This window comes from Chenopodium quinoa, unplaced genomic scaffold, assembly GCF_001683475.1.
Source record: "Chenopodium quinoa cultivar QQ74 unplaced genomic scaffold, ASM168347v1, whole genome shotgun sequence".
NCBI classification, from domain to species: Eukaryota; Viridiplantae; Streptophyta; class Magnoliopsida; order Caryophyllales; family Amaranthaceae; genus Chenopodium; species Chenopodium quinoa.
The window spans coordinates 5,514,393-5,540,934 of NW_018745684.1; the positions used below are offsets into that span (position 1 = coordinate 5,514,393).

A 26,542-nucleotide genomic window follows, 5' to 3' on the forward strand; every position below is an offset into this window, starting at 1 on the left:
AAATAGCTGCAAAGTCACATATATGTAAGACTACCTTGCCTGATCAAACCACAGTGTAATTCTCTGCACAAAGCATGGTTCTCTGAACAAATTTGGGTGGCGAACCGCCTTTTAGTGGCATGATATTAACAACCTGTGAGACATTATCAAGAAAGAGTAAGGCCAGGTAAAAGGGATACGAGTATCCACATCCATTAGGCTCCCCATAGTTTCTTTCTTCTTACCTCATTAGTCCACATCACTTTCCACTAACTTCTTCACATATCCTTCCCATTTTACATTTTCATACCTATATTCATTAACCTCCTTATTTACTTTCGCTCTCCTATTGTCCATACCCCATCACATTTTCTCTCTCCTACTTTCCATATCCTACCAATTTTAATTAAATACTAACCCGTTAACAATTATTTGCAACATATGCCAAAAAAGGATGCTATTTATTATTTGCAACAAAACTATTTCTTTCCTAATATAGTAACTTTTTATGGTAAAATGACCAAATTACCCTCATTTAAAAATTATTAACATATAATACTACACATAATTACAAATTATTATAACCCTAATCTAACTTAATAGTCTAAACTTTTCCTCCCAAAAAAATCAGATCAATCCCTAATTTCATCTCCCCACCATCTCTCTCCTCCATCTTCATCTCTCAGTTCATCATCATCTCTCATCTTCTTCCTTCTTCCTTCTTCATCTCATTTCTCATCATCTTCTTCATTGTCATCTCTCATCTCAGTTCGTGGGTGGTTGTTGGTGGTTTGTGGGTGGGTTCGGTAAATCTGGTGATAGTGGTTGTTTGTGGGTGGTTGTTTGTGGTTTGTGGGTGGGTGTTGGTGGTTTGTGGGTGGCTATTTCGTGGTTAGCGGATGGTTGCTTTGTGGGTGGGTGTCGGTGGTGGTGGTTTTGGGCGGTTCGTGGGGGTAGTTTTTGGATGGGTTTGGTTTTTGGATTTCAGATCTGGTGGTTCTAGGGTGGTTTTCGTGGTTTTTTCGTGATTCTTAGGTGGATTTCAGTGGTTTGTGGGTGACTTTCAGTGATTTGTGGATGGCGTGGATGGTAGTTCGTGGGTTCTGGGTGGCATGGGTGGTGGTTCTGGGTGGCGTGTGGTGGTGGTGGTGGTGGTTCTGTGTGGCGTGCGGTGGTGGTTGTTCTGGGCGGTTCTTTTTAATTGTAACTGGTTTTTTTTTAAGATTAATAGTTAATTACATGTTCATAAGTTTCAATAATCATGTTTAAGAAGTTTTGCCTAGGAGTTCACACTGACCCCCTTTATTGCAAATAACTGTTAACGGAAGTAGTAATTTGATTCATCACACTAATTAATCAGATTAGTTTTCTTAAAAAAAAAATTAATCGCATTATCGTAAAAAAAACAAAAAAAAATTAATCGCATTACTTGATAAAAAAATTTAATTAATCGCAAATATTATTTATATTATTTATTATTACAACAACTAAATACTTAAAAAAAAACATGCATAGATTGTATTTAGGGGGAAAAAAACAAAAAGAAACATAGATGAAATTAAACACGATACCACATAATTAATTTTTTTGATTAAATTGCGGGTAGATATTCAGTTGTCATCGGTAGACCGCCCACAATATTGCCAAATATGCTGAGCCAAGTCTCTTTGTAAGGCGTTGTGAACATTTATATCCCACGCGTCAGCTCTCCTTTTCATATATCGGTCCAATCCAGTATCATTAAATCGACCAGGTTGCATAGAATAGGTTGTTCGAGTTGATCCATCAATTACTGACCTGTTTTCTTGCTCAAATTCAGACATGTCATGATAATTCTGGTATGTATCTCGTTCATCTTCAACAATCATATTGTGAAGAATTATACAAGCCAACATTATCTCCCACAACAAGTGTTCGTCCCATACAAGAGCTGGTCTTTGTATTATTGCGAAACGTGATTGAAGAACGCCTAAAGCACGCTCAACATCTTTTCGAACCGATTCTTGCCGCTGGGTGAACAACTCATCCACGGGATTCATTGGGAGTCGAATAGCTGGGATGAACACTAACCACTTAGGGTATATCCTATCAATTAGATAGTACCCTTTTGTATATGTGTTCCCATTGACTATAAAGTTCACTTCAGGAGCTTTACCTTGATATAAGTCATCGAATACCGGAGATCGTTGCAACACATTGATGTCGTTGCAAGTTCTAGGTGTCCCAAAAAATGCGTGCCATATCCACAAGTCACCAAAGGCAACTGCTTCTAAGATAACCGTTGGAAATTTACTACTTCCTTGGTATAAGCCTTTCCAAGCACGCGAACTGTTTTCCATTGCCAATGCATGCAAGTATGCAACCTATACTGCCTATCATGTCTTGGAAGCCTCGTCTTTCCCTATCACGTAGGAGGCATTGCAAATCTGTAATAGTAGGCCTCCTCAAGTACTCTTCCGTGAACGCCTCTCGAACCCCACTAACGAAGTGAGCAAGACTTTCTCTTGCAGTTGACTGAGCTATTTTGATGTACTCATCAATTGAATCAGCTAAAGTTCCGTAGGCTAACATCCTCAACGCTGCCATGCATTTTTGGATTGGAGTGGCTCCTAGCTTTCAAAGCTGCTGGAAGTATCTGTGTTGCTTAGCGGTAACTCCTTCCACAACTCGAAGGAATAGTGGTCTTCTCATACGGAATCTGCGTCGAAATACAGAGTCTGGGTATAAAGGACGATCAATAAAGTAATCGTTCATTAACCTTGTGTTTGCAGCTTCACGATCTCTATCAATGTACTTCAACTTTTTGTAAGATCTTCTTCTGTGGCTGAGACAACAACCAATTGAGCAGCTTGCTCCATAATGAAGGCTTTTTCTTCATCTAGACACTCGTTCATAGCGATCATGTTGTTAACATAATCATCAAAGAAATCATCACTTGAGCTAGAAGAATTTTCATTCGGGTTCATGTTTGTGGAGCAATTTGCATTGAAGAGGGGGAAAGCTATATTGTTTGTTGGAAGAAGAAGGATATTGTGAAAAACAAATGCAATGTAACTCTTCTTTTATAAACTTATACGGATAAGATAGCAATCTTGAATCTATGGACAAAAAGCATTCAATCACTACGGATAAGATTGCAAGCAAAATTTGCTGATAAGGTTGTAATCTATCATTCGTAACACAATCAATCAATGGATAAGGTTGTAATCTATCAATGAATATAAAATCTAATATTGGATAAGGTTGTAATCTATAATGTCAGTGGATAAGATATCAATATTTATTTATTATTAATAAGCTTTAAAACACAATTACATTTTACTCTAAAACTTAATTAGACTAATCATAAAATACTACCACAATAAGCATAAATTACTACTACATTTTACTATAAATCAAAGTTACAGTTATCATAAAATACTACTTCCTCTGATTTTTTTTAATTGCAACTTTTTCTATTTTAGTCCGATTTTAATTAAATGCAACTTTCTATTTTATTTCTATTTTGGGTAAACAAAAACCCTTAAAATTATTACTTCACCCACAACTTTACCAAGTGGTGGGCCAAACTTTCTCTCTCTACACACTACTTTAAACTATTTTACCCACTACTTTACCAAGTGGTGGGCCAAACTTTCTCTCTCTACACACTTTAATCAACTTCAATTAACCCCACTTTCACATACCCCTTAACTTTTGCATCGTGAACCGCGTAAGGCCCCAAAGTTGCATTTAAAAAAAATCGGAGGGAGTATTATAATAAGCTTTAAAACACAACTACATTAATCATAAAATACTAGTTATCCTAAAAGTAGATGATTCACTTCAAAAACTCTTCCTTCAGTTTAGCAAGATACTCTTCCTCAAATGGTTCAAGATGCGATTTTGTCATCAACAACTGAAACGTTTTAAACCTCAATTTAGTTTGATCTCGCTGTTTTTAATACTCGAGCATATCAGACATTCCCTTCCTCATAAGGCCCCTCTCATCTTTCAACCCACCTATGTTGTTGTTTAATTCATCCATGCATGCTGCTGCAACACCTTTCATTTTATTTTGGGCTTTCACTTTTTCCACACCATCGGGACGTTTTGGCATTCCAGCTTCATCGCTTGATCTCTTAGAACTCCCTTCACTCACAACGGTTGAAACTTTACCAGACATCCATCGTGGAAGGTGTTGCATTCCAACCCAACAATGGTAAAATACAAAAGGTTGACCACCTTCCCTTTTTTGAACATAAAGTTCATGTGCTTTAGCCTCTACGTCATTAACAACGTAACCACTAGCCCGCCGCTTCACCAAATTGTGCAAACCGACAGAGTAACAGCTTCGTTGATTTGATCCCAGCACCTTTTAAGAGCTTTCATGCTTCTTTAATGCAAGACATTTGGTTTTTTAGCAACTGCTGCGTCATAGGACTCTTTGATTTCAGCCCATAACGCTCCCTTTTGTCGATCTGTTGCTTCCTTTGGATCACCGAAACAATTGAGGTAAGCGGAAACCAAGTGTTTATCTTCTTCTGCATTCCACCTGTCCTTTCCCCCCCTTTATTACCACTAATTAACTCAATGTCGTGAACTTGAACTTCATCTTTATCATCAGCAAGTGATTGCTTTGGATATTGGCATTCAAAAGGCATTCTGGTGCTAATCCTGTCTCCTCCGGGAGTTGTGGGATGTGGCTCTACTTGTGGAGATGTTGGCCGAAGTGTGCCCTGTGAGGAACTTTGTATAGTATTCTGGTTCACGAATGCTTGGAACATAGCAAGGAATTGAGGATTGTTTAGCATATTGGATCAAACAAATTATTAGTACTTTGTTGAGAATTTGGATTTGGTGGGTAATTTGGATTTGTTTGGTAATTTGGATTTTGCTGAGAACTTGAATTTGGTTGGAAACTTGGGTTTTGTTGGGAATTTGTATTTCTTTGATATCTATTTCCATAATTAGGATGATTGGAAGGGTTGTGATGGACGTGAAGCTAGTACCATTGGTGGGAAGGTCCCCATTTCTACTTTTTGTCAAATGGGGAGCTAAATTTCCCACCAATGTACATGCTCTTACATACTAACTATCAATTGATTACTATTAAAGCCACAAAAATTTATGGTTATCGATATTAGCCAAAAGCAGCAATTCTTTTAGGACTTCAACTCTCTGTTTGGTTGAACTTGTTGGAATTCCATGGTTTTATTTGTTTGGTTGGATTGTTTAAGTATGGAATCTCATACTTGAGGTTTTCTAACTCCACCCCATTCCATTGGAATCTCATACTCACCTCCCCTCTAAGGATTCATAATCCATATTATTACTCAAGTATGAGAATCCATTCCAGATTAAACCAAACAACTTTAGATTGGTATGGGATATAGAATCCATACCACCCAAGTATGAGAATCCATATCAATCTATTTCAGCTTATTGAACCAAACGACCCCTAAGAAGCTCAAGATTGTTGAACCAAGTAGCCAGCAGGCCAGCATTGTGACAATATTTCTTGCCATCGGATTTTCTTTTGTTTGAAAAGTGTTCAAAGTTGAGTTCAGGATAATAAGTCCGGTTAAGATAAAATAAATTCAGTTATGTTCAGTTCAGGAAAAATAATGATTATACCTAAATTGAATTTACAACTAACATAAGGCTTAATCAATTCAAATAAGTTATATTCTGAGTGCAAATAAATTCAGATAAATTATGTTCAAGAAAGATAAGTTCACATGAGAGAAAATCAGGTGAATAAAATGCACTCTAATAATTATAGTGGTTCAATTCAATGCTTTTTCCACCTTATTGAATTGCAAACTGTTAAGCATGCAATTCAATGTAAAAAGGTTGTTTTGCATGTATCATACATTCATACACCAAACCTGTCTGTGAGGGGAAGCAGGACAATAGTAAGGTTTTCCGCAGGTTTGGAAAAACAAAGCATCAGAAAATGTGCAACAGACCTTTAATCCACTGAATGTATTCACAGCGGAAAACTGCACAGAGATAGGGAAAAAGGCTGATGAATCTGCGGCAGGAACAGCAAACTCCACTGATCCACTGGCAGGAGGTCAGAACTTATTGTTAGACAAAAGATAAGAGAGTGAGTTTGTGATCAGGTATTCTGATTGAGAATCTCACCTACGGTTAGAGTTATCAATTAATAATATGGACCATTCGAATACTGAATTCTTGGAGTCATTCCTGTCATTAAACAGAAATTGTCAATGAACATGCTTTTTGTACAGATGCAACTATGCAAGGGTTGTGCGAGTTTCATAAAGCCATAAAGGCACGATAGAAGCATAGTGGAGCAATGCAAAAGATGAATGAAATAGAATTCAAAGAAAAATAGCAACTATGACGAAATAATTATTCGAAATCAGATCTTGGCAGGCACAATTCTCATTAAGAATTTGTTCAAAAAAAAAAATAAAAAAAATCATGAATTGCAACTAAACTGAACTTTACAAACTCTTTAGTTCCCTGGAAAGCTTGAGACTACATATCCAATCAACATAATCTAGACAAATGAATGAGAATAGAATATCTCATCAAAGAATACTAGTCTTTTCCTAAAATTTGTAGTGTCCTTTGACTCCATTCACTCTTTTTCTGATAAAAGGAAAGGATCATACATAGTTCAAATGTATACATGTAAGTTGTCTCCTAAGCTAATGGCATCTGAAAAAGTCGAACAAATCCTATTAACAAAATGATTTCAGCAATGTCGAGAAATTCCCAGTAAAATATAGAGAAATACAACTCACCTCCATCCACCATCAATCTGTCTCACATTTGGGGCCTGTTTGAGTGATGGAAGTGGCACTGATATGATGACATTTTGAAGATCAAAGTTGGACGACGCTTCATACTCGATGCTAACATCAGTTACATTGCCAGAGACACTAGGCCAACAACTGACTACAAAGAATATAAAAGTATATAAATAAGTATAGTGTATGTTGACAATTCATGAGAGACATTGCAAAAGGTAAACTCACTTGTTAATGGGATAGCTGACTCATCCAAACTCTGCATCTTCCATTTCAAAAGGCCAACGCCATCCACGGATTGGCCAGTAGGAAAAGGCCTATTTGGATCTTTGAGCCCTAAAATACTTTCATTGGAGAACAATTCTTTGTTGATGTTAGGATGTGTTTTGAATAGTATGCTTGGCTTATTTCCAGACTCAACCTACTTGAGATGGCAGTGTAAACAATAAGATAGGTATGTAATCAGTTGATGATCATAGAGCTTCAATAAATGATCATTATGAAGCAATAAAGTCACAACAATTACATATTTTCCTTCATTGCTCTCATATTTGCAACCATTAACTGATAGGAAAATTGCATAGGACCGATGACTTTTAGCTTATATAGACATTGCTTAAGATTCTTTACATGGAAGTATGGATATGAAGCACTAAATCTTGTATAAAGTGAAAAAATGTCCACAGGACATTGAAAATTCAGAATACACTTCCTCCATCCAACTACAAGCAAGTTCCACTGCAAGATTGGACATTACAACAGTAACAGTGTCTTTCACTCTTTCTATCAGTCAACATGTAGCCAATCTTTAGAATGAAAATCTTTCTTACTCTAAATGACAAATTTCTTGTTCTCTAGTTGGATAAGAAAGCTGATGTGGAAATGGATCCTTCAAAAAGTAGTATACTTACATGCAATCTGATCATCAATAAGGTCCATTGAAATGCATTAGCAAGTGTTTTCATCTTTCTGTCATTGCTCATCTTATAACAGTAATAAAACTGATAAACTAACAATCTTAGTAACCCTCTTTATTCATTGACATTTATCAGTTAATGGTTACTTTTGCCATATAAACTTGAAAGAGCAATTACGAAGTATTAATTAGATCGATACCAAGAGGCAATATAGCAGGTTCCCTTTGACCATGAACTGTATAATAGTGAAGAAGTGAGCACCTGAACATGGAGATAATCATCTTTCTCCTCAAGAATTTGAAGTGACAAAGTCCCTTGAACATCAAAGTTAGCAAGCCCACCATCTCTTTTGAGTGTGACAAAAAGCTTCTCCTCAACAACTAGTGTAACTGGATCAGAGGGTGGTGGAATAACGGCCCTAGATTTAATCAAACTTGGCTGCAAGTCCTCAATAATTTCTTCACCTTCGGCTTTCAAGGACTGCAAGAACTGATTTGTTCTTTGGTTTTTCCCAAGCTGCATTCCTTGACCCTTAAATGTAGCACTATGAGCTGCATTCCAAAATTACCAGATGGTAAAAAAGTCTGAAAAAGAGATAAAAGGCTTATATATACATTTAAAGTTCCAGCTAATGGTTTGGAAAAAAAGCTTATCCAGGACAAACAAGTTAAGTGATGTGCACAAATTTATGTTATCCATAGTGCTATAAATTAACATAGATTTAAGAGATTATGGACTAAAATGATGTATAAAGGGAAGAAGAAGGATGATTAGTGAAGAACAAGCTAGATATCACTGATTTAATGCTAATTACAGCTTTGCCAATGTTTCGAGAGGAATGCCCAATTTTGAGTTTGCTCTATGGTGTGCAAATTCTGGCAACTCTGATTCAAACCATATGTTTAGAATGATCACACAAGAAAATTTCTTCTGTCACCTGCAGATGGATCCCAAAACAAATGAAGCAGATGAGAAATCACGCAATGCAAACCTTTGGGCTGGTTGGAGTAGGATTCCAGATCAGTACTCGATCCAAAAGCTGAAAGCCCAGAGGCATTTCCAGATCCACTGTTGCTACTTGATATGCTGAGATCATCCAAAGGACGTTCAATTAATACAGAACCCATTGATTGTAAAGACATGAAACCTCCTTTCCCGCCTCTACTACTCTCAGCCTGCAGAGCACCGTATAAGAGTTACATGGATACAGATACCTTTAGAACAGTGAAGCATGTAGACATTTGGCAAACACAAGCACATTACAGCACAAAACAGGGAAAAAGTAACAGGGAAAAGAAAAAAAATCAGGTGGAGCTTCTCTCCCAGGCAACATACCTTGCTCTTATCGATGTCAATTGCTTTGTGCTTCATGTTTTCTTTTGTTTCTTTGATTTTGTTCTGCAACACTATTTTGTGCAATTTCTCTTCCTCACTTTCCATCTTACAAAATTGCTTAACCTGTGTGACCGTGACATTTTCTCTGTGCCCCAATGATATGACTTCATCGAATGCAAAAATTAGCTCAAAAGCCATCTTGCAAATCCCTTCTTCGTTTAATGGAAATGCATATTCAGGTACCTAGATGTGGTATAAGGATTTAACAAACTAGTTTCCAGCATGCATTTGCAGTAATCTGTGAGCGAGTAATTTTAATCCCCATCCCCCCTAACAAAAAGAAAGAGTGCAGCTAAAGTGTAAGGTCTTCTAGATAAATAAAATAAAATGAAATACATAAAACTGTTACATACAGATTCTAATCAATATATTAACAAAGAGAACAAAAAGGATACAAGCTTTGAAAGCATCCTCAAAGTCTCCAAATCTTCTAATATGTTGCTCTGCTTACTTGTCAAGAGAATCAAATAAATGGTTTCTATTGGCTGATAGACATAGCGAACATCATCAGTCTCAACGTAGCTATGCTGCTTTCCCGTTCCAATCAATTTTGGGAAAGCTGCCAGGAGTCCTTCAACTCTTATCCGACTTATGTTTACAGACTGTCTTGATAAAAGTGCTGAGAAAAACCAACAAAAAAGGTTATAAAAGGTATAATCTCAAAAAGGAATTTGAAAATATGCCATTTAAGATAGATTTTATGAGAAAACTTAGATGGTACACACACCCCAACACCAACAGTACTCAGGCATCAATAGGAGCCCCTACATCAACACAAGGCAAGGGTGATCCAATATACACAGCCTTAGGCCCATACGGCCATAACCCTTCGATAACAGGAGGCTATTCATATTTCTTTACATGTTCCATATTTATAAACAACGTACCTTTTCCAGATTTACTTGTAATGGAAGCTGCAAGGACAACCTGCAGTAGGAAGGTGAAGTTCAGTGCACAAAAAGGATTATTATTTTCGAAAGAGATGTATGAAATAGCATTTCTACGTAATTTTGATTCCTAGCAGCACAACAGGTGACTACAGGAAAAAGCTACCTGTCTACCACCTCCTCCTTAAAAAGAATGTTGTCACTTGTGGAAAAACAGTTCAGTAGGCATAATGCACAAATATAGCAACCACAAATAATACACTACTACTCTCTAATAAACTATATTCGTCCCACTATGACCAATAGAAATACAAATTCTTCCAAGAACGAAGTTAGGTATTCTTGTTTCCTTTGATTATATGATCAGTCTTCCAATGGCATACCCAGGTATATACTACTACATACAATTCTACAAAAAAGGCGATAAGGCCTAACACGCACTGAGACATCTCACTATCAGGAAACGAAACATGCTTAAAACGAGTAGCATCAATTTGTTTATATACCCAATAAAGAGATCAGGTAACACATTTACCATCTTTTAACCCTGAACATGCGTCTTATATGTGTTCAAAATGTGTAGAACGGCACGTACCAAGCTAATCCTTTTTCACTTGACCAATAAACTGGACGTTTGATTTCAGAGGTCAAACACACATGTTCACTGGTCCTAGACTCCTAGGTGTATATATGCATGTTGGATGGTGTGTCCATGCATTCTAGGCAATAACAAACTTACCTTATTTGATGTGTGGTTAAACAAAACTAATAATCCTTGCATCCGATTTGTGTTGCAAATGAGATAATGCATAAGTAAATCATTCCTTAGTCAAAGCTTGTTTGTTAAGTAAACGAGCATACCTGAACAAGAGACATAGAATTTTCTTTGAAATGAGCCAAACTTGAACAACTTTAATTTTCATTAATGTTAGCAAACTTAGGTTCAATTTAATTTAGTTCAGCTCCTTCATTCCAAAATAACAGGGCTCTAGTTTTCATCACTCATTTGTTACAATATCATTTTTAATAATTTGCTAGATTTCCATTTTTTGTGGCCATTATAAATATCCCTACAACTTGATTAATTCGATAAACTACCTTGTTTAAAGGTTGATTTATTTTGAACTCTTAGTTCATTTTAGTTAGGGTAGGTATTAGTTAATGAGAATTGTTATTGCTTTCATGATATATTTTGCATGTGTAGAACTTAATAATACTTTCGATGACCCACCTCTTTAATATTACAATAAGGGGGGATTTATGATTTCCAAAGCATAATTTAAATTTTAAATACTTCGTATATCAATTAGTTATAAAAGTTGATATTATAAAAGTATACTTAGAGACACGTCTTTTGAGAAATGGGGAAGTTTTAGATAAAACTTGATATTCAAGCTCAATTGTGAACAAGTAAAATAAATCAACAAAGCACGAACATGAGATTTCAAAGTGATAGAGTATAAAACATATTCCTGGGCCTCAACCATCAGCTTAAGTTTTTGATTGAGTTGGTCTTTTAACACAAAGCTCGTTTGAGCTTAATATACAGTTCTACAACACTCAAAATTATTGTCAAACTTAGCTTTAATATAGCGTCAGGTTAAACTTTTGGTTGAGTTAGTCCTTTAATACAAAGCTCGTTTGAGCTTAATCTACAGTTCTACAACACTCAAAATCAATACCAACTTAGCTTCAATATACCATCAGGTTAAACTTTTGGTTGATTTGGTCCTTTAATACAAAACTCGTTTGAGCTTAATCTACAGTTCTACAACACTCAAAATCATTGTAAAACTTAGCTTCAGTATATCAAAATGGGGCTTGCTACAAAAGTTGACTCATTTTGCATATGAGTGAAGGTATACTAAAACAAAATGAGGGAGGTGGGTATCATCTGGTTGATTCAACTGGAAAACTAAAGGGGAAATGGAGAATTTTCTTTGTTAAAGTAGGTGTGAATTTTTCAAATTAGAGCTTTAAGAAATGAAGTTACACACATTTCAATTTTGCATCATTTATTATTGCGTATTTAATCTAATTTTAATGCTCCATGTATAAAATGCCCCTAGATTTCTCTAATTTTTCGTGTCATCTATCTATATATACTATACTAAAATAGGATACACTAGCTCTAAAGCTGACACGTGTTCCTGCTTTATTTTTTATTTTTTTTATTTTTTTGAGCTGTCTATTGTAGAATGTATATCATTGTCAAATATTTTATTAATTGCATATTATAAAATAATCTTCCTAACATATAAAATCTGATATATTTTACACATGAATATTGAATATTTTAGTTAAGTTTCTATTACAATTTAGTAAAGATATAATTGACTATATTTTAAAGGTAGATTATCACTCAAATACACTAATTTTATAAAAAAAATTATTTATAAAATATACTACGTAATATACTACCTCCACTTTAACCTTAGGAATTGTAAATGGATAGAACTCAGGAAAGCGAGGGTAGTATTAAGTAGCAAATTAATTTTGTAAAAGATGTTGAATAATATTTTTATACTTCAATTATAGTAAATAATTTTTTATCCTACATACATAATCCTAATTAAGAAATAAATTTTTTGATTGTATTTTTGTATGGAACTCAATATAATGTATACGTATTTTTTTTTTTGAAGAAATATAATGTATACGTAATGAATATATAGATTATCACTCATCTATCACTCAAGTATACTATTCATTAAAATATATATTTTATAATATGTAATATTATCTCTTTTTCATAGAATGTAATATATTATTAAGTAGAATATTATTAAAAGAAATGGAGTGATACATATAATTTATAGAAAAGATATATTTATCCTATATTTTACCACTCTATATATAAAATCTATGTAATAGTATTAAAAATCTCTTACAGTTTGGTAAAAGATTGACAAGTGATATTTTTTCCTACAATGATAGTCAATAATAGATTATGAATAGCTACAAATTATAAGCATTCTTCACCCTTTTATGAAGCTAGAAAATTTTATAAATTATATTAGTAAAAGATTTATAATATTGTATATTATAGAATAATCTATAATATCTTATATCCTCCATATTTTAGTCAAGTTTAGATTATAGTTTTGTTAATTAATGATATTATTGATAATATAGATTATCAATCATATATCATTCAAATATACTAATTTATATAACACATGGTCTAAATAAGAAATTATGATAAGTGCATTTCCATATTTTTCATTTACTCGAATTTGATTATTTTACATATTTATACACTTATAAAAATTGTATATACTCATTTATAGAAGGTGATATGATTATTTTTCGTGAATCTTAGTCTAAAAACATGTAACAAAAAAATAATAATAATAATAATTATTATTATTTCACCAAAAAATCAATCAAAAAAATAATTGACTAGAAACTATTATCAGAATCCCACTATACATAAAAATGATATACCGCTAATTAAAAATCAATCACAAAATTATGAATTTTGATTTATTATTTGATATACTACGAATTGATTTTGATTTATTCAAAAATGTTTAATAGTAAGTCTATTTTTAAATTATGTTTTTAACATATGTGAATTGTGAGCCAATTATGTTGATATAATACTAATTTTCTACTGTATGATTTTAGGTATATCATATCTATTTTTAAAAAAAAAATCTACATATGGTATATAATTCAGTTTCACAAACTTTTATATGTGGCTGGCCACACCGTGTAGCTAGCCACATATTTTTTTTATTTTTGAAATAATGGTCAGGGTTACTTGGTCAAGGGTTACTCGGTCAGTTAGGGGTTACTCACTTGATCAGGGGTTACTCGGTCGGTCAAAAACTCAGGGGTTACTTGGTCAGGATTACTCGGTCACTCAGGGATTACCTGATCACGTCAAGGATTACTCATTTGTTAGCTCGCCACACCGTGTGGCAAGCAACACACTAGAGTTGTTGATTCAATTTTTTGCTATAAGGCAAACATTTGTTTCAGTACCTAGCACGTTTCCTGGTCAGACATATACATCATCTCCTATGCCTGCATATGCCTCTGCTTTGTTACAAAATTCTTAAACCCGGAATCTCTTAATATTATAATAGGATTTTATATTTATGCTACACTTATTATAATCAAACCATTTATTTGGCAACTGATATTACAATACACTCATGCATAATATCTATAATCTACATATTTAAGATGTGGGTATTGTTAGTTAGACAGTTAGTTCATGGAATAAATATAGGGATAATATTATACTTGATCCTACATATACGTATCTATTATGAATTTATGAGTACTGAGTGTGCATAAGAATGATTTTAATTTATTTATCTATCGTATATAAATTTGCATAATAGATATAAATAAATGCATATAAAAAATAAAAAATAAAAAAGATATGAGGCATGTAAGTGTACCACCCTATAAGATAAACTATAATTTTCATTTTTAATATAGATTTTGGTACTAATTTTATATGTGTGTAGCCAACCATCATAAGGTTACTCGGTTAGTGTTATAGGGGTTACCCAGTTAGTGTTATAATTGTTACTTTGTTAGTGTTGTACTTTGTTATTTAAGGGTTACTAAATAAGTATAATAAGACTCTGTTCACTTCATCTTAAAGATATAATGTTTGGAAAAAAATAATTTCAGTTTAGTATAAATAAGTTCAATTTGGTATATTTAATTTCAGTTCAATAAAAAGTAATTACTTTAAAGAAGAAATATAATAGAGAAACAATTAAAAAAAATAATCAACAAAAATAATTTCAATTCAATGAAATTAATTTCAGTTCAGTAAACATAATTTAAGTTCAGCAAAAATAATTTTAGTTCAATAAAAATAATTTTATTTAAGTAAATATAAGGTGAAGTGAACAGGGCTTAGAAGTTACTCTGTCAATATAATAGGGTTTAGTTAGTTAGTGTCATAGGGGTTACTCCGTTTTTTTTACAAGCGGTCACACGATGTGACCAGCCACACAGAAAAAATGTTGTAGATTTTGTATATGTCGTCACGAGTGATATGTAAGAATGATATGCATTTTATTTTTCTTCTCTTATATGCTTGTATATTTAATTTTTTTATTTACTATTATATATATGCAATAAAAATATAAAACGGTTACATATAATTCAAAAAAGACGGATACTCAAACAACTGACAAGCCTAAACATCATTCCGAGGTTAAAATTTTAGAAAAAAAATAAATTATACGTCGTAATAAGCTTTAAGTTAGTGTCTTTGCAAATTTTTTAGACGGGTAAATTTTTGGTTGTAGAAGGTGCGATAGGTGTGTGGTGATGATTAGGTGAATTCATCATGTAATAAAATCAAGATAGTAAGTGATGGGATCAAAAATCCTATTTTTAAAAGTTTCATGTTAAACTTTAAGTGTTTTTAGAAGCCATAGAGGAGAAAAAAGATACGAAAATATATGTGATATACGATGTACAACATATAATGATCATGTTATTTTAATGGTAAACTTTTCCAAAAATATATTGAGTTAGTGGACGAAGATGGTCATTTAAAAGGCAAATTTTTATATGTGGTTGGCCACACCTATGGCAGGGGTTACTCGAGTTACTCAATTAGGGGTTACTTGAGGAGTTCAGTCAGGGGCTACTTGAGGAGTTCGGTCTGGGGTTACTTGAGGGGTTCAGTAAGGGGTTAGTTACTCGGTCATGAGTTACTTAAGGGGTTACTCAATCAGGGGTTACTCGAGGGGTTACTCGGTTATGAATTACTCGACCAGGGTTTACTTGGGGGGTTCAGTCATGGGTTAATTGAGGGGTTCGGTCAGGGGCTAGTTACTCGGTCATGGGTTACTTAAGGGGTTACTCAGTCAGGGGTTACTCGAGGGGTTATTCGGTCATGAGTTACTCGAGTTACTATGTCAAGGTTTACTTGAGGGGTTCGGTCAGGGGTTCGATCAGGGGTTAGTTACTCGGTCATGGGTTACTTAAGGGGTTACTCAGTCAAGGGTTACTCGAGGGGTTACTCGGTCAGGGGTTACTCGAGGGGTTACTCTGTCAGGGTTTATTTAAGGGGTTACTTGAGGGGTTCGGTCAGGGGTTATTTAAGGGGTTACTTGAGGGGTTCGGTCAGGGGTTATTTAAGGGGTTACTTGAGGGGTTCGGTCAGGGGTTACTCGGTCATGGATTACTTGAGGGGTTCGGTTAGGGGTTACTTGGTCATGGGTTACTTAAGGGGTTCCTCGAGTTACTCTGTCAGGGGTTTAATTTACTCGAGGTCGGGGGTTCGGTGAGGGGTTACGAGTTACTCGGTCAGGGGTTGCTCGGTCAGAAGTAACTCGAGTAACCCCTGACTAAGTAACTCGAGTCATCCCGGCCACCCGGTGTGACCAGCCACGCAAAAAATCCCCCATTTAAAAATGAGGTGGCCAGTGGCTCAAGTAAAAATGAGGGGAAAAATATGACTTAATATGGGTATTGATTGTCAGTACATTGAGTTGAATTATTTTTCAAATCTTTCCATACAATTCAAGAATTAAAAAAAAAAAGGTAGTTTTCAAGTAATACTTCGTATATTAATATTTTGAGGGTTAAAAATATATGATTAAGACATATTTATAAGTAAATTCATTATTACTCATTAAATCATTTTATTTTAAAATTTTGTGAAATGAATATGAGTATCAAGATTTGTAAGCCGTGCATCGTAGGGGTGAAAGTTCGGTATTCGGTTTGGATTTTGAACCAAACCGAATCCAAACCGAATTAATTCGGTTTTGAAATTTTCAAACCGAATTCAAACCGAACTAGATTTGAAACCGATCCAATCCAAACCGAAATTTAAAAACCTAATTCGATTCAAAACCGAAAATCGAACTTTTAAGGGGATTTTTCCAGATTGTTGAAGAAAAATATTTTTTTAAAAAAACAGTCAAATTTACAATGAATAGATCTAAAAAAATAATAATAATAAAAAGAAGTAATACACTAACACAACTATAATAATTTTATAAATTGTATTGATTACAAGACTAACATCTAGAACTATAGATTATATAAAGGATAATTAAAAAAATCAAGGATAACCCAGAAAATTTATGGTGGTGGTGATTGATGAGCGACGATGAACACAAGCGGCGACGAACACGAATAGCGGTGGAATAAGGTGACAAATCGTGACTGAAGGAGTGATGGAGGTGGTGACCGGACTGAGGAAGGTGGTATCGTGGTGATGACAAACACCGGAACACAAGCTGCTTTTAGAAATCGTGACTAGATCGAGGGAGCACAAACACGAACTGTCGAACTGATGAAGGTGGTTGTGAGATACGTACTGAGGAAGGTAGTTGTCGGAGTTAGTGAGGAGGTGGATGGAGTGAGTGAGGTGTTGAGAGAGGAATGGAGGATAAGGGTTTTGGTGAGGAATAGTGGAAGGCCGCAGAAATGAGAACTGACTAACTGAGAAGAGTGAAAGAAGGGAAGTAAAAAATTAGGGTTTTGCTTTATATATGTAGGGGATATCCGGATATATGGGCTGAGAATCTTTGGGCTTTAAAACTTCGGTTTGGATTTCGGTTTTCGGTTTTTGAAAGCCCCAAACCGAATCCAAACCGAAATATTTCGGTTTCAATTTTTTGAAACCGATCCAAACCGAAAACCGAAAAAAACCAAACCGAATTTCTAATTCGGTTTGGTTTGGTTCGGTTTTCGGTTTTTGTCCATATCACTTTCACCCCTAGTGCATCGCACGAGTGATATAATAGTATATATATTAAAACTCAATGGGAAGACATGAGCTCGCCACGTGTCATCATGTTTAGGCAGATGATGTGGTGACATGTCATACAATTACTATAATTCATTTTAAAAAATAAAGAATTGTTAGCATGAATGTTCAAACCTATGACCTCATGCTTATTATACTTTAACTTCAACCACTACTCCAATGACACATCTCATATCTACAATGTTTTGTTAAAAAGAGTTAATCATATTCATAAACTTGAAGTTGAACGAAGCAAATTAATAATTTTAAATACTAAATATTGGATAATATATTTTAATGTTCAATAATAATTGGAAAAATATATTTAAATAGCACGAGTACTGAAGTAAATGTTGTTGGAATAAAGTAAGGAAATTCAACAGCCTAATCAGACGCGTGTTGGCCTGTTGGACTCCAACAGTTTGATCTTTGGATTCCCTCACTTTATTTCTTGAGTAATTCTTATAACCCCCAATTTAAGAGGTTGTTTAAGGTGATTAATCACCACAATTATTCTCTTGATAAGTTACTCTCATAACCCCCCATTTAAGAGGATGTTTAAGGTGATTATTCACCTCCCTTGATGCTTGGGATTCTTATCTATGTTCTTTCATGTTTCTCTATAAATAGAAGAAGCCTTTTTTTTTCCTCTGATATTTACACTTAAAAAATACATCAAACACAATAGTCTAAACACATTCTCTATTGGGCATAAGTTACTTGACTCAAACCTTCCACCCAAAAGTGTCATTGTGTGGAAGGGGGTGTGTTAGCCTTAGAGAACGTGCCGGCAAATACAACTGAGCACCTTGGTTGCGCCGGAAATTCGTTTTTAAGTCAGTGATTTGCATCACGACACACCGACATTATTCCATTGTTTGTGAGATTATCTTTTTAAAAATGATTATATTTTTGAAGATGATTATAATGTAGTCTTATGACTTTTGACTACCACAGTTTTTTTTAAATGAACGGTTGAGATGATTTGTTTTCTGATTTATTTTAATTAAAAATAATTTTTTAAATAATTTTAAACATATTTTTATCTTCCAGAAATTATTTTTTGATATTTTTAAAATTCTAGAAATAAAAAAAATATAAAATGATTAAAAAATGATTTTTTTCATTAAAATTAATAATTAAAAATACATCAAAAAACAAATAATCTCAATCGTCCATTTTAAAAAATTGTGGTGGTCAAAAGTCATAAGACTACATTATAATTTTCATCTTTTTTATCTTACTTAAATATTTTTATACTGTTTGTACTAGACTACTCTTTTATTTACAACAAATATAACTAATTTAATCTATATTTGTATTTTATTACAACTTTTATTATAAAACCTCATTTATAATATACATATAATAACCAGGGACATTACCCGGCCAAAAACTAGTTATTTATCCTATATCCAAAGCTTTGAAGGTTATGCACTTTCTCTATAATTCTTGATTCGGTGAATGATGTTAAACGGGCGCTATATTATGAGCAGTATTTTCTACTCAACATAGCCAATATTTTAAAATCTTATAGATATCAATTATCTCAGTTGCTTACAGTTTTGAACAGTGGTAAATCTGGTAGCAAAAGACTTTGGAAAAATCTTGTCTGTAACAATATAAAGTACTTAACAAAAAGGCATATCTTTAAAATTTAGATCATATAGAGATTAATCTACTTTCCTTTAAAGCTTTCTAAAGTCAATTTTTGTTCACATATTAAGGTGTAAAACCACCTATTTGTGCATTGAAAGTAAGGAACAACAACTAACTGAAACAACATTATATTGATTTTTGATATATTTTGTGTCAAAGAATTGGGTGTACCAACTACAAAATTGTGCTATCAAATTTTATTTTCCCTCCTGATAGAGTGACATGTAGATCAAACTCTTAGAGCCACATCATCTGTGATCCATCTGTGCACACCTTGACAGCCTTCATTCCATCAACTGTTACATACAAATTCACGATAATAATCAGAATAAGATCAAGCCATATATATTTACCGGGTAGTTATTACCTAAAAAAACCAAAAAAAAAAAAAAAAAAAAAGAGCAACTAACTGGAACTATTACCGACATAATTCGTTCACATCAATAGAATAAACCATCTAATGCATTAGATACCAACTTAAGATGGTGAACAAATAACCACCAGGTTCGTGACAAGAGCAACCTTGTTAGCCACAATTCTCATTAGATGAACCAGACAAAGCGTCTACCAAGACCATACCTGCTTGGTGGGTTTGCTTGAATAAAAAATTGCCTTAGCTAGAATCTAGATCAGATACCTAATGCAAACCTCCCTTTTAGGTCAGTAATCAACCACTTGGATGAGAGGAGAGCAAATACCGCAAATGAAGAAAAAGAGTGGAGGAAACAGAAGTTTGAAAGAAGATTCAATGGATGGGCCAAAGCTGGCAAGTTTGATGGTAGGAAAATGCTTTGACTGATCAATATAATTTAAGTTATCCTTTACTGGTAGCCAAAGTATTGTAAGATACAAACCTTCACCCAACCTAGCCCCGTGTTCGCTTTATACAGCTGGGATATAAAATTTCATCATTTAGCTGGAATTTGTGCAAGCAAGCCAACACTGAACAGCAATAATTTTGAGCCACACATCCCAGACTTGGCCAAACAGAAAGTTATGAATTCTTAAAAAGAAACAGAAGGTAAAAGGAAAACCACGTACCTCATCAGAAAGGCAGAATTTGTTGCAATAAACATCACAGGATGAGCCAATAGAAAATACAAAGACCTCAAAACTACAGCACAAAGAATCACATGAAGATCTACAAGAAGCTTTGCACGATCAAGCAGCATGGATTCAAACGTAAATGGCTCAGCCTTCCTAGGTGAATGCGCATCACCAGGTTAATTTGGAGGGTCTTTCTGAGGCGATGGATTACTATACTTTATCATCTGTTGAAGACAGGAAACATATAGGAAATTAAATATATAATCAAACATTGTGACACTCAATGGGTACAGTTGAGGTATAATTAATCCTTCAACATAACCAACTACAAAGAATGAATATTGATTTTTGCAACACCAAGTATCCCAACACCAAAAAAATGGTTTGAATTGACAGAATCAAACAAGTAAATTTTATCCCACATAATAAACAAATAAATAGAAAGTGGTCTGCTACAAAATACTGATTGAAAGAAATTGTTGGAGACTCAGAGGGAAAGACTTAAGGAAGTTAGGAGAGCGTAGTAAACGAGGATAAAAGTAATGTATCATGAGGTCTTTCTGCAATTATAAATTAATGGAAAAACATAATGTAAGATGGAAGGTAGAATGATTTACGGAAATGAGAGGCTAATTAATGAGAATAGCTCTATCTCCCATAAATCCATTACAGTATTAGTGTGCAGCATGCTCTACTACTATGTCATTTAACATTGAGCCATTTGGGGCCCCTAAGATATTGAGGCCCTGTAAGTAGGTGAGGTACAATTGGACCACCACATACGCTGATGATTGTAAGAGTAAGATTTATTCTGGCTCACTTTTTTAAAAGAAGATGGTTCTATAAAAGTCTGCTTTGCTTGCTATAATTTCTAAGTCTGGAGGAAGCATGAAGGAAGAATCCTGTGATAACTGATAAGTGACTTATCTAGAGTCATTTTAGGTTTTCTCCAACAAATTTGTGCCCAGGTTATACTCTATCACAGATCCACCAACGGTGATTCACTAGATTTTTTTTTATTTTTTTTAGTTTTGTCACTATTGATATGTCAGAGCTCAAGCCAGAAAATATAGCTTTGCATCCAATTGGATCAGCTAACATCATTAATTCTTCTGAATAGAGAACAAATGCCTTATGAGGCAGTTGATGGCACATCAATTTAACATGAAACACTCGAGGCTAGCTAAGATGAAAAAGCACCTTGTAGAAATATTTTTTCCGGAGCTTGATTGCTGTCCGTATGCATCTTTTGACTCTTATCTTCAGCACATTATCATTACAAATCTGCCAAATAATATTTATAAGCATAGACTGATATCACTTATATTTTTCAGAAACAATAAATAAAGATACTAATAACAAACACATACACAGTAACTAGTAAGTCCGATATGACAATAGAAATCGTGTAGGATAATTCTCAAAATATATAGTAAGAACACCTTCCCTCTCCTACCCCAACCTTAAAGTCACCATTGCAATTTACCGGTGATGCCAGATAATTTGAAACATAATTTTCAAAGACCACTCCTCCATGGGAACAAAGACATAATATAACTACATAATCAAAAATAATGTAGTGCTCCAGAATGGAAAAACAAATATCATAAGGTCAATATTAAGAAAGGGTGGCATCAATTACAATGAGCCAAAATCTAAATTCAAAAATTAAGAAATGGAACAACATGCAATGAGTTAATAATACTTTAGCACAATGTCAATTAAGCAACGGAAGTGAAGTATACCCTGCTTAAGCAGAGTGCAACATTAAAGAATAAGATAGAAGATACAATAAAGCAAAGAACCCTTTGACAGAACTGATGATATAATTAAGTGACCCCTGTCTTCTGAAAATAACGCTCATATAGTGAGCAACGGTTTTTCTTAGTCCATTTTTCACTTTATACTACTTTATATTCATATCAAAAACCACAAAAAGAAACTCCTTACAGGAAAGGTCTTAAAATGACTTTTTGAGGGTCAAAAACTCACATTTTAGTGGGCTTAATCTCAGCATAGCTTTGCTATTCAAAATTTTAGTTCAAGGGAAAAGAAAATCAAACTATATATATTAGTTCAATAGTGAGCACTGAGCATAACTAATTTAAAGATCTGAGACTTAAAATGTAACAGACTAACAGGCATGAAAAAAAAATATATAGCAAAAGCCACATTGCAGAGAAAAGAGCAGGTAAGATCAGTCACCTTGATTAAATCATCTATTGAACGAGTTTCTTTGATGACTTTGTGACGGTTTAAAATTAAAATTGCCGCCACACAAAACACAGGTAGGTCATCCTCCCCATTCCTTGTTGCTGAGAACCCAGTGCGCTCATGTGTGCGGTCACTCCGAGACCAGAAGGTCCTAGTTAAGCCACAAAAGGAATGGTTAGATGCTAAGGACTTCATCGCCGCCTCCTCAGAACTGGCATGTTCACTATTTTCATTTTTTGCAAGTGGGCCAGACTTTGAACTGCTCTCGTCCGTTTCTTTCCTTTCCTCTCCGCTCTCAGTGCCCACATCATCCGGCAGTTGCAGCACCAATGGTTCAAGACAGTTTTGAGCAAGATTCCAAGCAAGGGGTTCATCAAAATCAGCAGCCCACATCATCTGCATGAATGGTCAATTTCTAAATGACAAGGAAACATGCAAAATAGAGCTTCTAGCTTTAGAAAATCAAAGAGTATCGAAAAAATACAAATGAACGCGAAAGATTAAAAAATAAAATTAAAAGGGTAAAGACTATAAAGCATATAATGATACACACTAGGTGCTTATAATTTTGTTATAAGAAATCAGTCCAGCCAAGATACATTCAACTCCATCAAAAGTAAAAAGGACATTAAACAGCATTAGGAGAAAATTGACTTGCAAGTTGCAACTAAACACATGTCAAAGAATTGATTGCATATGCTAGAGGTCAAGTCTTTCTATCCCTTAACTTCCATGACAGTTTACAGGCAATTGCACACTATGGTAGCAAATCACTGCAGTGTAAGCCACACTCTGGCAACAATAAGTACAAATTCTGCAGTCTAAGCGCTTCCCATGGACCCCATGAGACTCCTAGGAAACCACTTGGGTAGTTAGAACCGTGCACTTTCCCTTTAAAGTTTAAACTGTCAATTTAGCCGGTTATGTACACGGCTCTTTTCATTAATTCAAGGCCACCACGGCACATTTTGTGATTAGGTAATGGTTATATTTGGTTCCAAATAAGTGAATAACATTATATGACTTCGGAATGGATCTCCTATCATCACTTGATTTTTCGACACCAAATTATGGATTTTACAAAAAGACAATCCCTAATCACTAACAAAACTTATCTCCTTAATATTGTTGGCTCTCAGAATCTTTTCATTTTCCTACAAATATCAAAAAAAGTACCTTGACATTCTTAGCCCATCTCAAAATTTAAAAATTGAAGGTTGCCACATTTTGTAAGGAGTATCCCTTTTCCAAAATACCTATCATTGCAGTTTAAAATAATTTATGACAGTCTTAAAGTCTTAAAATCCTGACTCTTAGTAGCAATAGCTAAATTTGTTACTTATTGGACTGCAGAAAACAGTTCAAGCCACAATGACTGAATTCCTGTCAATGATAAATCATATAATACTACGGGAAGATACTTTAATTGACATTATAATAGAAGTTTAAGCATTGATTGAGTTGTTTCATATGCACAGATATAAACACATACAGCTTTTGATCTATTATTTTGAACAATTACTAATGCAACAACAAAAACCAAAATACAGCAAGCAAATCAACTATCATCATCAACCAACTTAGCACTATGGCTAAGATCATTCATTGACAACGTAAATACATGCTTGAGGTAATCTTATTAACTTCAAATTATCTGCATTAACAAGTGAAATTGGAGTCATTCGGTTCAACTGAGAGAGATATTTCTGACATAAACAGCTAAACACTACCATTTATTCTCAGATTACAAGGAAATAAACTTAAAACATCAATTTTATAATATTTTTTTTACAACTTGAGTCTCCTGGAAATTCTTGATTTCATAGATTAAAAAAATTATGTACCAGCAAGGGTGATTGTCAGGAAATTAAGAGAACAAACCTCCCACATACAAAGGGCTTCAGTAAATGATAATTCTCTTCTGAAAAGCACTAGCAGCATACGGAAGGCAAAATGAAGGCTTTCCGCACCTATGTGAGTTAAGTGTGAGAACATTTCTCTGTCAGTCAGTTTTAAGATTTGCCAAAGTGTTTGCAACTGCTTCATTACTCCAGTTTGTCCTTCCATTCGAAAGTTTTCTCTCTGAAGAGGTAGAGCCATAGAGTAAACACAAATTAGACAAAATACAAGCCAAATTATTATCCAAATGAGAACAAAGAAAATAAGTCAGACCGTTCGTCGAAGAAGCATCTCAAAGCACCAAAATGCATCCGCGTCATTTTCAAAAAGAACGACAAATGGAGACAGTAAATCACTCATTCCTGTACCAACAACATACATCAAAACATCAAACATCTTTTTATAAAAATATGAACCATAACACATCTTTACATTTCTCAACAAAAGTTCAGAAAAATGAGCATCAGCCCAAATACTGAGGAAAGCCCTTAACCTTGGCAGTATCCTGTCTCAGGATCAACCCATGCGTAAACAGCAAGAATGTCAGACATCCTCGCCAAATTCTTTGGATCCTCGTAGAACTCAAGATGACTATCAGTTCTAACCACATCTACCACTGTCAACAAACATGCTCCAATTGATTAAAGCACATTAAGAAAGCATGAATGAGCACTTCAAAGAAAGAGTGAAAGAGAAAATTTAGCAAAAAAAAATTCCATTACCTATTCTATGCAGAGTCCAGAGCCATTCAGATACTTTATCTTCACTAGGTTCAGCTTCTTCGCATTTGCTTGAATAAAGCTCTGCTGTTTCTGGCACATCAGATATTCTCAATTTGTTCAGTACTTTATTTTTGTACTTTTGGATATCCTGTCTCAACACTTGCTCGTGAGGAGTATCACAGTGGCCATCAGCCATCTCAATTTCGGAACTGATAGACTGTCGAACACTATCAGATCGTGAGCCATTTGATTCAATAACTAATTCATCATTATTATCAATCTGAAAACTGTGCATGCTTTGATTGCCAACTCTTTTCCATGGTGTAGAATGTCCATCATCATGTGATTCATTTGCTTGATCACTTTCATCGCTCTTCTCAAATAAATCTGTGACCGGTAAGGCAGGAAAATCATAATATTCATCAACTGGAAATTGAGGTTCATTAGTTTGCCTCCTAGGTCTCAAGGAACTGCAATTGAATTTTACAGGGCTGGGAACAAGGCAAGATGAATCATAAGCAGCACTATCAATGCTTTCTCTCACACTGGCAATATCAGAAGAATCGCTAGAGCTTTCCCTTTGGCATGTATATGTTGTATCTGTACAATTATTATTCCTATCACAGTAAGCGTTAAGTTTGTTAGTATCATCTCCGGAAGCATGTCTTTCTTCAGATTCAGCTTCTCTTTTCACATCATCTTTAGAATATGCCCTCACATCCATAATTTTCGAGCCAACAACATAAGCAAGTGAGCCCGTTCCTATGCTTGAATGCATTTTTTGACATTGTCTTACAAGTTCTTCATATCGCTCCCTGCATGACAGATCATAGGAACCAAACCAAGCCAAGAGTTATTTTCCTATGCAGGTAACTCAGTAAGCAGCCAAAAGAGCTTAACAATATACCGAATATTGGTCTAAACATTTACTTCACTATCCAAAGTCCACAACAAATTTGAGAAACACGCCCTTCACATTAAAAAAAATATAAAAAAAAAAAAGGAAAAAAAGAGAGCATAAACTTGCATGTTTATCATCGCACATATCATTTGAGCGACATGCACCAATATTTAATGTCCTAGTAAGCCCCAGTGGCCCTACCATATACATCAATTTCAATGACATTTCAATCACTGACTGACTACTCATGGTTCAATAGGCACATGCAATGTCTTAGTTCAGATAACCAAATAACCAACGTTTGCATCCAAGGCGCACCAAGGTGATGGAAATTTCCCAACGCCTTAAGCATGCCTCAGTGCGCCTCATTGAAATGTCATTGAGATTGATGTGTATGGTGAGGTGCACTTAATA

The 26,542-nt window shown here is 34.5% G+C and overlaps 2 protein-coding genes across 5 annotated transcripts in view; both read right to left on the minus strand.

Annotated features, from left to right (window-relative positions):
- On the minus strand, nucleotides 1-20,517 carry LOC110717987 (coatomer subunit delta-1-like). The gene is made up of 14 exons (XM_021896789.1): nucleotides 20,387-20,517; nucleotides 19,756-19,760; nucleotides 19,619-19,641; nucleotides 19,248-19,298; nucleotides 9,943-9,982; nucleotides 9,451-9,674; nucleotides 8,996-9,238; nucleotides 8,652-8,835; nucleotides 7,922-8,211; nucleotides 6,972-7,164; nucleotides 6,738-6,891; nucleotides 6,109-6,171; nucleotides 5,931-6,027; nucleotides 1-133 (listed from the first exon to the last, which is right to left on the minus strand). Exons 1-14 carry the CDS (start codon nucleotides 20,515-20,517, stop codon nucleotides 44-46), a joined length of 1,788 nt encoding a protein of 595 aa, XP_021752481.1. The 3' UTR covers nucleotides 1-43.
- The window catches only part of LOC110717384 (small G protein signaling modulator 1-like), an 11,567-nt gene continuing 4,356 nt past the window's right edge, over nucleotides 19,332-26,542 (minus strand). For all 4 annotated transcript variants that reach the window (XM_021896067.1, XM_021896070.1, XM_021896068.1 and 1 more), the window contains 8 exons: nucleotides 25,228-26,042; nucleotides 24,999-25,121; nucleotides 24,779-24,867; nucleotides 24,488-24,688; nucleotides 22,598-23,002; nucleotides 21,593-21,676; nucleotides 20,387-20,616; nucleotides 19,332-19,641 (listed from right to left, as the gene is read on the minus strand). In XM_021896067.1, coding sequence (XP_021751759.1) covers nucleotides 20,569-20,616; nucleotides 21,593-21,676; nucleotides 22,598-23,002; nucleotides 24,488-24,688; nucleotides 24,779-24,867; nucleotides 24,999-25,121; nucleotides 25,228-26,042 — 1,765 coding nt within the window. In that variant the 3' untranslated portion in view covers nucleotides 19,332-19,641; nucleotides 20,387-20,568. The remainder of the gene's footprint in view (nucleotides 19,642-20,386; nucleotides 20,617-21,592; nucleotides 21,677-22,597; nucleotides 23,003-24,487; nucleotides 24,689-24,778; nucleotides 24,868-24,998; nucleotides 25,122-25,227; nucleotides 26,043-26,542) is intronic.